General features: G+C 64.4%; 1 protein-coding gene across 3 annotated transcripts; it reads left to right on the top strand.

The window, feature by feature from the left end:
• The first annotated feature begins 3,381 nt into the window (after window positions 1-3,381).
• On the top strand, window positions 3,382-8,291 carry PRR15L (proline rich 15 like). Of its 3 annotated transcripts, none has more exons than XM_075911693.1 (2): window positions 3,382-3,858; window positions 7,943-8,291. In XM_075911693.1, exon 2 carries the CDS (start codon window positions 7,980-7,982, stop codon window positions 8,289-8,291), a length of 312 nt encoding a protein of 103 aa, XP_075767808.1. In that variant the 5' UTR covers window positions 3,382-3,858; window positions 7,943-7,979. The 3 variants fall into 3 exon arrangements, with proteins under 3 accessions (XP_075767808.1, XP_075767809.1, XP_075767806.1); XM_075911694.1 differs by lacking the exon at window positions 3,382-3,858 and adding an exon at window positions 4,564-4,699; XM_075911691.1 differs by lacking the exon at window positions 3,382-3,858 and adding an exon at window positions 5,883-6,462.
• Window positions 8,292-14,141: the final 5,850 nt, after the last annotated feature.

The following is a 14,141-nucleotide window of genomic DNA, read 5'->3' as shown; positions in this document are numbered from 1 at the left end:
CAAAAGGGGAGTGATGGGTGGCCTAGACCAACCCCTTATTTTGTCCACCAACTAAACCTAATATCTGACACTCCAATTCTCGTTCATTCATTTCTGGGCCACTTCTGCGGTCACCAAGCAGGATGTCAGCACCGGCCTTGACTCCTAGCAATGTGGCCTTTTTCCATTGGCGCCAATGTCCTTAGTCCGCTTCTCCTGCATCTCTTCGTTACACTCATTACTGAAAACCACCTCGATCCTACCTGCCGTCGCCATTTGCTACGCTGGGTTATTGTAACAGCCGAGGAACTTTCATGCACTTTTTATGCTTGATCTTATAACACGGGTCCATTTGCAGGCCCAATGATCAGCACATCAGAATACCCACGCCCGCTGTGACAGAGGTCCTCAACAAACAGGGAGCCAGCCACCCCCTTGATAGGCAGGCCCCCCATGGATGCTCTGGGAGGGGAGTAGAAGGAGACAGCTGCCCCCACATTAAAAAGGCACCAGTCTCCCAGCTGTGGCCACTACAGAGGTAACAGCAGCAGCTTCACCACTGGGCCCTTTCAATTGGTGCGATTCACGCCAGGCACCTCTGAATGGCTGGCTGAGGGAAAGTCCCTTCCAGGGGCCTGGAACCAGCCCCCCCAAACGTTGCCCAGGGCCCAGCGAAGTTCCCCCCAAGCGTTGTTCACATTGTGTAACCTTGGCACATGTGATACAATAGCTGATCCAGGGCAGGTTGCCAGCTGCTTGCTGCAGGGCCTGAAAATTCCCACTTTGGCCCTTTTTCTGCCTTCCAGTCCCATCTATGCAAATCCAGGGAGTTCATGCGGAGAAAGATCATTTCCTTGTGCATACTTTAAAGGCTGCCTTGAAAGGCACCTTAAACCCCAGGCGCTCCGGGTGGGTCACCTTCTGGAAGGAATCCTGAGCCTTGAAGCCACCGGGCCTGAGTTCAGGTCGTTCATGGCCAATGTGGAGCCATGTTTTGTTCCCCATGTGGAGCGCGGGCACGAGGGACTGGGCGGCCACTGAGTGACGACCACTGGGAAGGCGGGGGGCCTGGGGAAGGGGAAGAGGCAGAAAGAAAGGGGGAGGTTCTGAGAGTCTGGATCTGCCCAGGAAGTTCTAACCCTGCAAGAATACCTGTCCGGGGAGCAACTCGGGGGCTGGGGGCAGGACAAAGAGCCTGTCGCCTTTGTGCCGGGGGTTCAAAGCCGGCCCCACGCCATCGGACCTACGTGGAATGAGCATGGGGGGCCTCAGCGCCTGGCACGCTGGACTCCCCTCGGCTCTCGTTCCGCCAGACTCAGGGGACGGTGCGAATGCTGGGCCTGCTGAATCTTCCGCTCTCGCCACATGCCGATTCCTCCCGGCGCGGGCAGCAGGGCGGGGCTCCCTGCACAGATCTCGATGAGGACACCCCTCGGAGAGGACGCCGGCAGCCACCGTGGGCGTCACCCTCTCACGCTTCCCCTCCTTTTACGAGGGCGCTGCTGATGTAATCACCGCCCGGAGGGGACGGCGAGGGCCTCCGGTCCTAATCGGGCTCTGGCCAGGCCACCGAACAATCCCCCAGTGGCTGTGAAGCACTAGCAGCGCCGCCGGGGGAAGGACTGAATATTGTCCAGAGCAGGCCTTATTTAGGACCGAATTCCTATTCCTTTAGTGGCATGAAGACAGGATCCCGGGAAACCAGAGGCAATGAGGCCAGCTGGAGAAGAAGCGGATGATCCGTTCCCGAGTGTATTCAGCCAGTGACTGTAGAAAAAAAGGCTGCGGGGTCCCCTGCCCTCCAGCGCTGAACTCGGACCCCTCTTTCCACGGAAAAGCTCCCCGAAATGTCGGCCAGGCTGGGGCTGCAGGGGCTTTGTGCTTCTGTCCGAGTGGCTCAGGAGCGACGTGCCTGTAGCAGGAACAAGGCAGCCGCTGGCGATTCCAGGTGGGGAACGGACCAGGAATCAGGCAAACAAGCCACCTGCACGTCAGCCTCCCCAAGTGCAACGCACGCTCACCCGTGCGGCGTTACAGCACTACTGAGTGATGCACATCCGTGCGCCCGCCGGGAGCTCCATACCCTGGCCTGCTGAGCTGCGTGAGGCGCACGTGTATATCCGCCCGGATCTGTGCACACACGCGTGCACACCCCACAGAGCTCGTGACGCAGACAGGCCCCGTGCACGCACACCCAGGCGTCCCCTCCCCTGCGCACATACACTCATCACCCCCGGCTCCTAGATCAAGCGGCTGCTGCCACGGAGCCTGGGGCCTGGGGCTCACAGCCAGACAGCACGCCGCAGTGACGGTGATCGGCTCTGTCGCGTGATGGATGGGGCCAGGCAGCCCCCTCTGCCCCACACCATGTGCTCGGCTCCCAGGCAGCCGCGGGCTTTCACCTGTCAGGCAGGCGTGACCGCCGAAAGGGCTTTCAGGGAGGGCAGCTGCAAACAGAGACTCCTTTGAAGAGCCCGGACACAGGCCCCCAGAGCCTGCTTCCCCGAGACGGGGCTGCCACCGGGAGTCCTCCGACAGGACTTAGTGGGGGTTGGTCCAGCCTTGGGCAGGGGGCTGGACTGGATGACTCCTGAGGTCTCGTCCAGCCCTGGGATTCTGGGATTCTAGGTCAGTGGTCCCCACCCTTTCGGGGCTGCCGGGCGCCCGGGGGCGGCACTGTGCATGCATCGCGTGCCGGGGCGGGGGCCGTGTATGTGCCGGGCGAGAATGGCAAGAATGGCTCGGGCCAGCCCTGGCCACTAGGCGGGCGCCATGGCACCTGCGGGCACCGCGTTGGGGACCACTGTTGTACGTGATCGCGGGCACCCTGCAGACTCCCACATGAGCAGGGAGGGTGTCGCTAGCGTCTGTTTGTGGGCGACAGGGGAGGGATCCCTGGAGGATTCCCGGTTCTGTTCACTCCCTCTGGGGCACTTGGCAGTGGCCACGCTGGGCAGACGGGACCCTGGGTTGGAAGGGCCTTTGGTCTGGCCGTTCTGGGTGATGGGGAACTGGTCAGACCAGCAGAGCTTAAGGCCGACGATCAGCTACATCCATGCAGCCCCCCTCCCAGCCAAGGGAAGTGGGGCCGGCGGCTGGGGGGAGGCTGGCGGCAGCGTATGGCCCTGCAAAGAGACCGTTTCTACTTACAGGAGCCTCACACGCTGCCCCAGCCAAGCCATCCCAGAGCAGACGGCACCAGGGCCCCCGATCCCGTCCTACGGCCCTGCCCCTGCCGTGCCCGGTGCCTGCTGTGGTCGGGAGCGCATGGGGCCAGGGAGAGGAGGGGGGCCGGCGGCAGAGGGCCAGAGAGATGGAGGAAGGCCGGAGAGGCAGAGAACGGGGAACCGGTCTGGCAACCAGTCGAGCCAGAGTCTAGTTTCGACGAATCCCGCAGAAGAGCGAAAGTACAATATCCGCCGAGGCACCTGGCACCTGCCACGTTAACCCTCCGCGGCCCACGCCTCAGGCGCCCGGCCGCGCACAGGCCCTGGGGGGCTAACCTCCACCGGGAGGCTGACTCCCTCTCGGCGTTACCCTGCCCCACTCCCCCCCATGCCCCGCCCCAGGTGAGAGCAACAGGAGCCGCCCGTGGGAAGCCAGCCGCACGGCTGCCCGGCTCAGGTTTCCCCCCCAGTCATGAATATTCAGAGCCGCCCTGGCCCAGCCTCTGCTCCTGTTTGCTTAGGCAGGAGCTGGAGCTCAGGTTAACCTTGACACAGCGCGCGACAGGTAGGACAGCGCCTCCGCACCTGCCTCCCCAGCACCTGAGAGGTGGCAGCCACTCCCCCGGCCGCAATAGCACCCTGGAGCAGCCCCGGGCCTCCGACCCTTCTCTCCCGCCCCGAGCGCAGCCGGCGAGGGACCTGACCGCCGCAGGTACGCCGGCCTGGCTGCTTCGGGGGGCCAGGAAACCTGAGCCCGGGCATCCCGCCTCAGCGCCTCCATGAATGTTTCATGGAGCGGCGCTGCCGAGGACGGGCCACCCGGGCGCCGAGCGGTGGGGCCGTGGGGGGCGCGGGCCCCGGGCAGGATCAGGGCTGACGCGCTGGGGAGGTGGGGCACTCGGCAGCCAGCCAGCTTGGCCCGCGAGCCACCGGTGGGGCCAGCGGGTTTGTGGAGCTGGGGGTCGGAGCTTTTCCCCTCCAGCCCAGCCCAGGCCGGCCGGGACCCGAAGCTGCTTCTGTGTGATTGGGGGTCCCGGAGCTGGGGGGACATTAGGGGCAATCACGGAGGGGAAGCCCAGGAGTCAACGGGCCCCGGAGACGGAGGCGCCCGCCGGGAAGGTGTTCTGGGAGGCGGGCTGCCCTGCCAGTCCCCCGCCTCCCCGGCTCTGTGGCTGCCCAGGGCCTGCAACCCCCGCGGGGCTTTCTCGGGAGAAGCCCGGCCCTGCCGACGGACCAGGCGGCTGGAGACTGACAACCCGGGAGCCCACATCGGGCCTGACACGCCCAGGGCTGCGACGGCGTTTGCGCCAGGCGGACCGAGCCTCTCGTGAACCCGTGGCCTGTGGCAGCCAAGCGAGCGTGGGGGTGCATAGAGAGCCTGCCCGTTTGCAGCCCCTGAGGGGGACGCCGGCTCCCCCCTCACGGGGGCTGGCTCGGCCCCACGCACACACCAGCTCCAGCCGGCTGGGGGCTCCCCACCTCCTGTGGGCCGGGCCCACCGGGGCAGCTGCTTGCGTTGGACTCCGCTGCGTGGGGCAGGGCCCCTTGGCTGAGTAGGTTTGGGGGGCAGCGGGAGCGTCTGAGGGTGGTTTGGGCTGGGGGGAGGAGTCGGGGGGGCGTTTCACAGGGCCCCAGGGGGAGCGGTGTGGACCCATGCCGTCTGCCCTCCGGCCCCCTGAGCTAGTGACCACGGGGGGGGGGGGTAATGGAGGGAAAGGGAGTGTTCCCCCCCCCCCCCCCCGTGTGCCTCCGCCACCAATGTTTAACTTGCTGCAATATCTGATGGACCCGGCCCAAGGTTACTGCTGCTTCTCACGGGATCGGCCCCCCCCTCCCCTCACCCCCTGCCCTTGCTGACCCCCCCGGCCGCGCCTACCTGCTGATGTAGCACCCGCCTCCCCACGGACAGGGAATCGGCCCAGGACCCCAGAGGGGGAACGCAGCCCTGCAGCTGACGCGCCCAGCAGGCCCAGGCAGGCCGTGCTCCGGGAGGGGGCCTGGGGACGGCTGGCAGGGGCGCTGAGAGGATTCCTAGCCGGCCAGGCTGGCTACTGTCTGGCAACCTGGGTCGCAGCTCCGCTCCCGGCCCTCCGAGGCCGTCCCACGAGACCAGGGAGACCCAGGGGACGTCAGGGCCAGGAAGCGGCCTGGGCTAAGGGGCTCAGTTCTTCCGTGGGAATTTTCCCTGGACGTTCGTGCTGCTTGTGTGTGCAGGGGTGCATGTGTGTGTGTCCCTTCTGCGTGTGTGTCCCCTTCTGTGACCGCTCTGTGTGTGTGTGTGTGTACATGTCCTGTGACCGCTGTGCATGTGTGTCCTTCTGTGACTATTCTGTGTGTGTGTACGTGTCCTGTGACCGCTCTGTGTGTGTGTGTGTGTGTGTACATGTCCTGTGACCGCTGTGCATGTGTGTCCTTCTGTGACTATTCTGTGTGTGTGTACGTGTCCTGTGACCGCTCTGTGTGTGTGTGTGTGTGTGTGTACATGTCCTGTGACCGCTGTGCATGTGTGTCCTTCTGTGACTATTCTGTGTGTGTGTACGTGTCCTGTGACCGCTCTGTGTGTATGTGTCTATGTGTGTGTCCTTCTGTGACCGTGCACTCTGCACTTTGCACATGCCCAGGCATCTCTGTGTGCGCGTGTCTGAGTGCACACGCATTCCCAGCACAGGCGTGTGCCCTACGCACGCTTGACCAGCCAAGGGCCTGGGAGCCACAAGGGCTCCGCTGATGGCTGGGGCGGGAGGCACCGAGCCCCCTCCCTTGCTCTCCTGCGTGGAGGGGGGAAGCTGCCCCAGGGCTGGGAGGAAGCGACTGGCGACCGCTGGAGCTGGGCAGTGTCCTTGAACCTAACCTCACGCCCAGGGCCCGGGCTCGTCCTCGCCACCCCGCCCCCGCCGCAGCCTCACCTGCCTCCCCTACCCCCAGTCACCCCCTGCAGGAGACCCCCCTCGGGGTACCCTCTGGGGACAAGCCCCGGGGTTCTCTCGGCTCCGCCCGCACAACTCCAGCTGATCGCGGGAGCGGCCCAGGGACCTGACAGGCCCCCTGCTGCCCAGGTTCCCTGCTCCCGACTCACTCCAGTATCTCGCTGAGCGGCAAGAGCGCGGCGGCTTCTTGAGGGCTGGCAGCGCTGTGGGGCGAGTGCGCTCGAGGCCTGGCCCCCCCCTTGAGGACTGACCCTCCCCCCCCAGCTGCCACCCCGGCTGCCGAGCGGCCCGATGTTTCTGTACAAACAGCTGGAGGGAGCGATCAAAGGGAGAGCCACGCCTTCGGCAAACACCCAGCTGGGAACTGGCCGGAGGCTGTTGCCATTCAGGTACGGGGAGGAAGGGAGAGCCACGGACTTCAACCTGTAGCAACTGCTGGCACTAGATCCCGAGCACTGGTTGGAGCTGATCTGGGACTCAGGAGCTATGGGTTCTATTTCTGGCTCTCCCCGTGGGGCTGTGACTCAGTTTCCCCATTGGGAAAGTGGGGGTGGGGGTGGGGGAAACTGAGTCACAGCCCCCACTCTGGATCACAGCCCCCACTCTTCACTCTGGGCCCATTCCCACCCCAGGCAAAGGGGGAGGTTTAAGGACAGGGGCTTGGTATGGACCAAATGCCCACAGACCCCAGAGATGGCCTGGTTGAATGTGACTGTGCAGCCGGGTTTTGAGATTGCTGGGAGCAGGCTTAGGCGCGGTAGAAACGCCCGGTCGGGGTGGGCTGCGGCCCCCAGGGGCTCTCAGCCATGTCGCGACAGGCCGCAGCCCCGGGAGTCGCCGAGAACCTGCCCGCGGGGAGAGAGGCCGAGAAGCAGCAGGGAGAAGCTGGCCGGGGCTGGGCCAAGAGAACTGGCGTGGCGCGGGAACAGGCCACGGCTCTAGGCCCCAGCCAAGCCCGGGGCCCCTGTGGGGCAGGCCCTGTGCAAACATCGCAGGAGGGTCCCCGCTCTGGCATGGAAAGAGGCTGGAGAAGCAACAGAGGGAAACTGAGGCACAGGCAGGGCCGACGTAGCCCGGTGTTCCCAGTGGCTCAGCTGGGAGTGACGCTGCAGGTCTCTTGCCTCAAAGCCGAGCCTCGTGCAAGGGGCCAGCGCCTGCCAAGGCTGCAGGCTGCAAGCAACACGCCTGGGGACGCACCGCCCCCCTCGGCCTTGGCCTGCCCAGGGCCTTGCTGAGACCAGGCTGAGAGGTGAGCCAGGGATTTCACTCCTGGGGCAGCCCTCAGACTCTACTCCGGCTCCCCCCTCCATGGCGGCCCAGCTGCAGCGGCTGTGACGGCCGCCTGGAACCAGGTCCTGTGAATTGCCGCCATGTGGCTGACGGCCAGGGGAAGGTAAGCGTGGTCTGGGCGGTGCTAAAGGCTGACAGTCCATGGCCCCGCCCCCTTTTCCAGAGGCCCCGCCCCTTCCAGGGCATGGAGCCGGCCTCCCCCACCTCGCCCTGGGCCCCACAGGGGCAGAGTATTCGGGGTGGCAGTGGGCTCTGAACAGAATCGCCACCCACTGGAGGGTCAGGCTGCCCCGTGGCCACGAAAGGGGACGGGCCGAAGTGGAGATGACTTGGATGCTGCGGCGTAACGGGGGGAAAACGGGACGTCCTGGCTTGGGCGCGCGAGCAATGCGCCCTCTCGCGCTCAGCCCACGGCGTAGGAAAGGGCCCGGTCCTTCCTCCGCCATCTCACGGTGCTCCCCCGAGCAGCCTGGCGGAGCTGGCGCTCCAGGGTGCTCGTCTCGGGTCCGAGGGCGGGACGTACCGGATTGTCCGGGCAACCAGCAAACGGGTCAGCTAACGGCTCTGCCCTCTCCCTAGAGACGCGCTCCTGTGCCGTCCGCCAGGAGGCGCCGCCATGGCAGAGAGCAACAGCTGGTGGAAGCTCACCTTCCTGCGGAAGAAGAAATCCACCCCCAAGGTCCTGTACGAGAGCCCAGAGATCTACGCCAACGAGAACCAGCAGGAGGCGCCGCGGGCCGAGGCGGAGGGCCAGGGGGGCGCCGAGCGGGAGTTCAACGCCCGGCTGGAGAAGATCGTGGATAAGAACACGAAGGGCAAACACGTCAAGGTCTCCAACTCGGGGCGCTTCAAGGAGAAGAAGAAAGTGCGCGCCACGCTGGCCGAGAACGCCAACCTCTTCACCGGCGGCGAGCGGGAGGAGAAGTGAGGCGGGGGAAGCGGGCGGGGCGGGGAAGGCGAGTGCTGCAGGGGGCCCGGGGCCCCGAGACCGGCGCGCCCGGACCCATCCCGAGCCAGCCCAGAGCTCAAGTCTGTTCTGCGCAAATGAAGTAACGGGGACGGGGCCCCCGCCGTAGATTCCAAAGACTTTTGGCCCTGACGTGCCCACGAGGAGAAAGGACTCCGGGAGGGGGGATTATTTAATACAAATAATCATATTTAAAAGAAAGGCCGGCCGGGGCGGAGGGGATGGCCATGAGCCGAAGGCCCGGGGTCTCCCTCTGAAGCCTCAGGGCGGGGGGACAACCCCTAGCAGCTCATCAGCCTCTTGCAAACACGTTCCCCAGTGCCCAAGCGCCTCTGGCTAGAGGCCGTGGCAGACGCAAAAGGCTGCGGGACGGGAAGAGACTGTTGATTCTCATCCCCCCTTTTGTCCTCCCACGGGCGAGGAGGCTAGAAACGGCAGCCAGCTCCTCCCTGGGAGATTTCCTGGCAGCTGGACTCACCATCCCCACCCTCCAACCTGGGGACGCTACACGGAGGAGGGGCTGGAAAGCACCTTTGCATCCCACGGACATTCCCCGGCCTGGGAAAGAGAAATCCACGGCCACCGGCTGAACTGCACCGCTCAGAGCAGAGCGGGGACGAGGACCCATGGTCTTCACGGCCCGGGTAGCAGCACTCAGCCAGCTGAGCACAAGGACCACCCGCCCTTAGCTGTCGCCCCAGCCGCTCTGCACTAGGGATGTGAAATATCGGTTAACTGACTAGTCGAGTAAACTCTCGAGTTCTTAGCGGTTACTCGACTAGTCTATAGTCTTCGGGGGCGGGGCCAGCAGCCAGTTCAATCCAGCCCCACTCCCCAGCAGCCCGCTGCCGCCCCGCGCTGCTGCCTCTGAATCGGAAGCAGCAATGTGGGGGGCCAGGCGGGAGCTGGTCCGCGAGGGGAGCCAGTTTAAAAACCAGCCCCCCTCGTGGACCAGCGGCCTGTCGCCCTGGGGCAGCAGCCCCTGTCTAAGCGGGAGCTGAGCTCCTGGACCTGGCACAAGCCAGAACTGAACTGGGCCGCCCGCCCGCCCAGCTCCTAATGCACTTTCAAGGCAGAGCCGCAGCGGGGGTAGGTCCCAGACCCAGTGCAAGGCAGGACTGAGCCGGGCTGCTGGCCAGCCTGCTAGAAAATGTACTGGCAGGGGGGTGTGGTCTATATCATTGACCAATGCGCTTCTGCTTAGCGGTTAATCGACTCCACTATCACATCCCGACTCTGCGCCCCCAGCGGCTACTTGAATAGATCTGAGTTTCTAGCCAGTGGGGGGCACTGGGGTAACCCTAAAGATTCCCCTGGTGGGAGAAAACGCTGCCAGTGGGGTTTGTCCGGGGGCCTTGGCGCTGTGTCTGTGACTCGCTTTCCCTCACTGCTGCGCACGGTGGGATGTAGAAACCAGCTGGAGTGACTCTGAGAGAGGCGAGGCCAGATGGTCTTGTGATTCGCACGGCAGCACCGGGAAGGAGAAAGCCTGGATCCTGTTCTCCTCTCACCTCTGCCACTGACTCTGCCTCAGTTTCCTGCTCTGAGCAAGACAGGGCCCTCCGTCGGGTCAGCTTTCGGACCATAATCCTGCTTTTAAGTTTCCTCCGGCCCGGGAGGGGGAAATGCTCACGGACACACTCATGCTTCCAGCAACTTGAAGGTTGTTTTTTAACTTCTCCTGCACGCGTCGGCCTCTGAGCGGCTCCCAGCCCCACGCAGCCAGCAGCCCAGGTGGACTTTAGCAGCATGGGCGCGAATCACTCACTCGTCGAGCCGTTTGGCACTCGGAAATGGCGTGTGCGTCGCTGGACTTTGGGCGCGAGCGCAGCCGCTGGATTCACATCGGCGCTGGCAGAAGCTGCCGGATTCGCACCCCCGGCGGGTTCCGAAAGGAAACGTTTGCTGCTCTTTCGTTTCCAAGAGCCGGTTTGTTGCTGCTACAGTGGAGGCCTCGATTGTCCCGGCCGGTGCTTTTTCATGTTCGGAATCATTCATTGGGGGGCGGGCGGCTAAAAGGTGAATTGGGCAGGCGGCGCTTTGGCCACCGGGCAGAGTCTAGGCCGGCCCAGTGGCACAGGAGGGAAGGGGGCAAGGCTCACACCCTCCAGAGACAGACCCTGCGGGTAGCTCAGCGAAGGGCCATTGCTGACATTGATTTGGGTTTTTTGGAAGATGCATCTTTTGTAAGTGGTTGCAAACGTTCTTTGTTAATACACACGCCTGAAAACAGGGTGCTCGGTGATTGGGCTGTGGGAACAGCCCCCGGCATGGGTCAGACCGAAAATGGTTCTGCTGGGGAAAAATCCAGGGTCCCCAAAGCTTCAGGGGAGCAGGTGAGACGGTCTCTAATGAAGAGGTGTCCCCTGCAGTGGGTGATGAGGCCTCACGGGTGTCCCTAGGGAGTCCGGGGCAGGCGACTCGCAGGGCTCCCCAGCTCTGGGCAGGAGAAGGGAAGGTACGGGAAGTGGTTTTGGGGGTGCTGCAGAGCCAGGAGCAGCACGGTAGCCCATGGGCCCCGTCACGCAGAGCTCTCCCGTTCCCGTACCGCTCCCGAGGGACACAGGCAGCCAACGCCGTCCTCATGCACACGCGCCCATGGCGTGGTACCTCTGCCCCGGGTGGACTGTCCCCTCCACGTCCCCAGCTGCTGGGAATCAAACCTGCTGCCTTAGCAGACAAGAGGGCGAGGCGAGTCAAGGGTAAGGGGGGGGGGGGGTGTGTGTGTGTGTGTGTGTGTGTGTGTGTGTGTGTGTGTGTGTGTGTGTGTGTGTGTGTGTGTGTGTGTGTGTGTGTGTCCCCTTTCCTGAACATTGTGATCCACACAAAGCTTCGCAGGGACATGGGGAACGGTTTGTTGATTCGCAGGGAGTGGCGGCGCCCGCAGCGGAAAGGAAAGGAAAGCAAGGACTGACCTTCCAGTTATTAGAAAGGCCGTATTGTCCCACCTGCTTGCATCCAGACACCCCCTTCCCCAATAATGAGCCACTCCCCAAACCCACAGCCCCGGCTAGCCCCATGGCGTGGTCAGCAGCCACCGCCCGCCTCCGCTTGTTACCACAACAAACAAGAGGAAGAGAAGTCTGCAGCCACACAAGGGTTCTTTGTCCCAGGCCAGGGGTCGGTGAGAACTAGGCTCCTGGGACAGGGGGTGGAGAGGAAGAAAGATCGGCTCAGACCTGTGGGGATGGGGGAGAGGCAGTAAGAGACCCATGTACACCCTTGTCTATCTCCCCGCCGCGGTCCGATTCACAGCAGCTGCCCTCAGCCCGAGAAACCAGCTGACCCCCAGCGCCAGCCGCCTACACTGACCATGGAAAAGCTGCCTGTGTTGTGTGCAGCTGCTGTCAGCGTCCCCTGTTTGTACAGCACCTAGCACAGCGGAGTCCTGCTCCGAGACAGGGCCACTAGGCATCACTGCCACATGACTATGGGGAGGGGCAGAGCCTGACAGTCTGCTCCTGCCCCTTTAAGAGCAGTTGTGTGTTTTAGAAAAGTTTCTTGCTTGAGTTCCTTCATCCAGGGGCTAGCGTCTGATCTGCCAGAGCAGGATCCCCTGGTCTTCCCATGTCTCTGTGCCCAGCCACGCCGAGGGCGTCTCATCCGGGCCTCCGCGGCTGCTGGGCAGAGGAGGAGGAAACGTTTCCCTCCGGTTTCAGGATAGTTTGGAGCTGTTCTCGCTCTACAACGGCCTTCACTGGGGGAGACGTCTGGCCAGCACCTCTGAGCGCCGCCATCTTTAACGTCCCCGTTTTCCCCACCCGTCGTCTCCTTCCTCAGCTGGGGGCTCCGCAGCCTAATTCCCAGCTGGCTCAGTGGGCACTGGGTGCCGAACTCCCGTGGAGGAGCTGGGTGCAAGTGATGTTTCTAAGGTCACCCAGGACATCCCTAGCCGGGCAGGGAACTGACCCCTGCCACCCAGGATCGTGGCCCAACCCTGGGCCCCCACCCCGCTCAGAAAGCCACGCCGTCCGATTGCATAGCCCAGGGGGCCACTGGGGTGGTGGTGACAGAAAGAGCTGCCCAGAGTTTTCCGTCGTATTTCCAACCCAAACGTCAGCGATCTACCTTGTTCCTTCTTTCAAGCAGCTTCAGAGATGCTTCCCCCCATCCTCCTCCCAGGCAAGGAAGTGCTCTGGCAATGATATGGGGGGAGAAGCCATAGTCTGCAGGGCTGAGAGGGAGGGTGCCAAGGGCAGGCAGGGAGTCGGTGGCAGAGCCGGGAAGAAGAGCACCAAGGGCAGGCAGGGAATAGGTGGAAGAGCCGGGAAGAAGAGTACCAAGGGCAGGCAGGGAGTCTGTGGCAGAGCCAGGAGGGAGGGTACCGAGGGCAGGCAGGGAGTCGGTGGCAGAGCCGGGAGGGAGGGCACCAAGGGCAGGCAGGGAGTCAGTGGCAGAGCCGGGAGGGAGGGAGTCGGTGGCAGAGCCGGAAGGGAGGGCGCCGAGGGCAGGCAGGGAGTCGGTGGCAGAGCCGGGAGGGAGGGCGCCAAGGGCAGGCAGGGAGTCGGTGGCAGAGCCGGGAGGGAGGGCACCAAGGGCAGGCAGGGAGTCGGTGGCAGAGCCGGGAGGGAGGGCGCCAAGGGCAGGCAGGGAGTCGGTGGCAGAGCCGGGAGGGAGGGCACCAAGGGCAGGCAGGGAGTCAGTGGCAGAGCCGGGAGGGAGGGAGTCGGTGGCAGAGCCGGAAGGGAGGGCGCCGAGGGCAGGCAGGGAGTCGGTGGCAGAGCCGGGAGGGAGGGCGCCAAGGGCAGGCAGGGAGTCGGTGGCAGAGCTGGGAATGGCCCTCAAAGCACCGGCCTCCGAGCCACCTGCCCCAGTACTTAGGCCACACGCCAAAAGGGGCAGAGGCAATGAACCTGCATAGCGGCAATGACCCCGTCCTCCCACGGCCCAGTGGTTAGAGCAGGAAGCTGTGAGCTCTGGCCCTCACCGGGGGGGGGAGTCGGGGTTCCACGGTTCTGTCCCGTTTCCACCTAGAAATGCCAGGACACCCCCCCCCTACCCCTTGGAAAGTTTCAAAGCATGAACAACCTCAAGCCGTGTCAGGCAGAAGTTGCCTCGGCAACCACGACACCCGCCCGCAACAGTCGCACTCTCCCGGTCACTTGCCAGCTTCGTGAAGGGGCGGAGGCGGCTCGCGGCTCATTGGCCCGCGGGCAGCTACCTCTGCCCAGTGGCAAGTTCTCCCTGCCCTGGGCAGGCACCCGGCCCCGAACCGCTCCCCTGTTTGGTCAGCGGGCGTGGAGGGTGACTCACGCTGGGTGACTGCCCACCCCCTGGTCACACAGAGCCGGGATCGCCCCTCGCCCGCAGGGCCCAGCAGGCGGGGGGGGGGGGGGGGGCGTCCCCGCTGCTCAGAGCCAACCTGGAGCCCCCCCCCCAACTCTGCTCCCCACCTGGGCCAGAATCTAGGGCCGCTCTGCCCCTGCTCTGCGCCACTCCCCTCCGGCATTAAGACTGGCGCCTGCTTGTCCAGCCCCGCTCCGTCTCCTTCATTTGAATCCTATGCAAAGCTCGGCCGCCTGTGAAACGCGCTGGCCGGACACCTGGGTGCTGGGGCCGCCGGCTCCGCCCCCCTGCAGCCCTCTCGCCCTAAGGGACCTGGGTAACCCCCCCCCCCCACAAGCGAGTTCAGGGCTGCAGCAGTGAGGATCCTGCCAGGCTGGCAGTGGGGCAGGCAGCCCGTGCACCCTCGGGGGAGGGGGGGGGTCGCAGGGACAGCCGCCCTCGCAACGCTCCGCTTCCAGGGAGGGGGTCGGAGGGTCTGTGTCTCGATGAGCCACACAACTGATCGACCCCCCCCAACTGCTGTGC

Source organism: Pelodiscus sinensis, chromosome 29, assembly GCF_049634645.1.
Source record: "Pelodiscus sinensis isolate JC-2024 chromosome 29, ASM4963464v1, whole genome shotgun sequence".
NCBI classification, from domain to species: Eukaryota; Metazoa; Chordata; order Testudines; family Trionychidae; genus Pelodiscus; species Pelodiscus sinensis.
The sequence above is the reverse complement of the archived record's forward strand: the minus strand, read 5'-3'. Positions and strand labels throughout refer to the sequence as shown.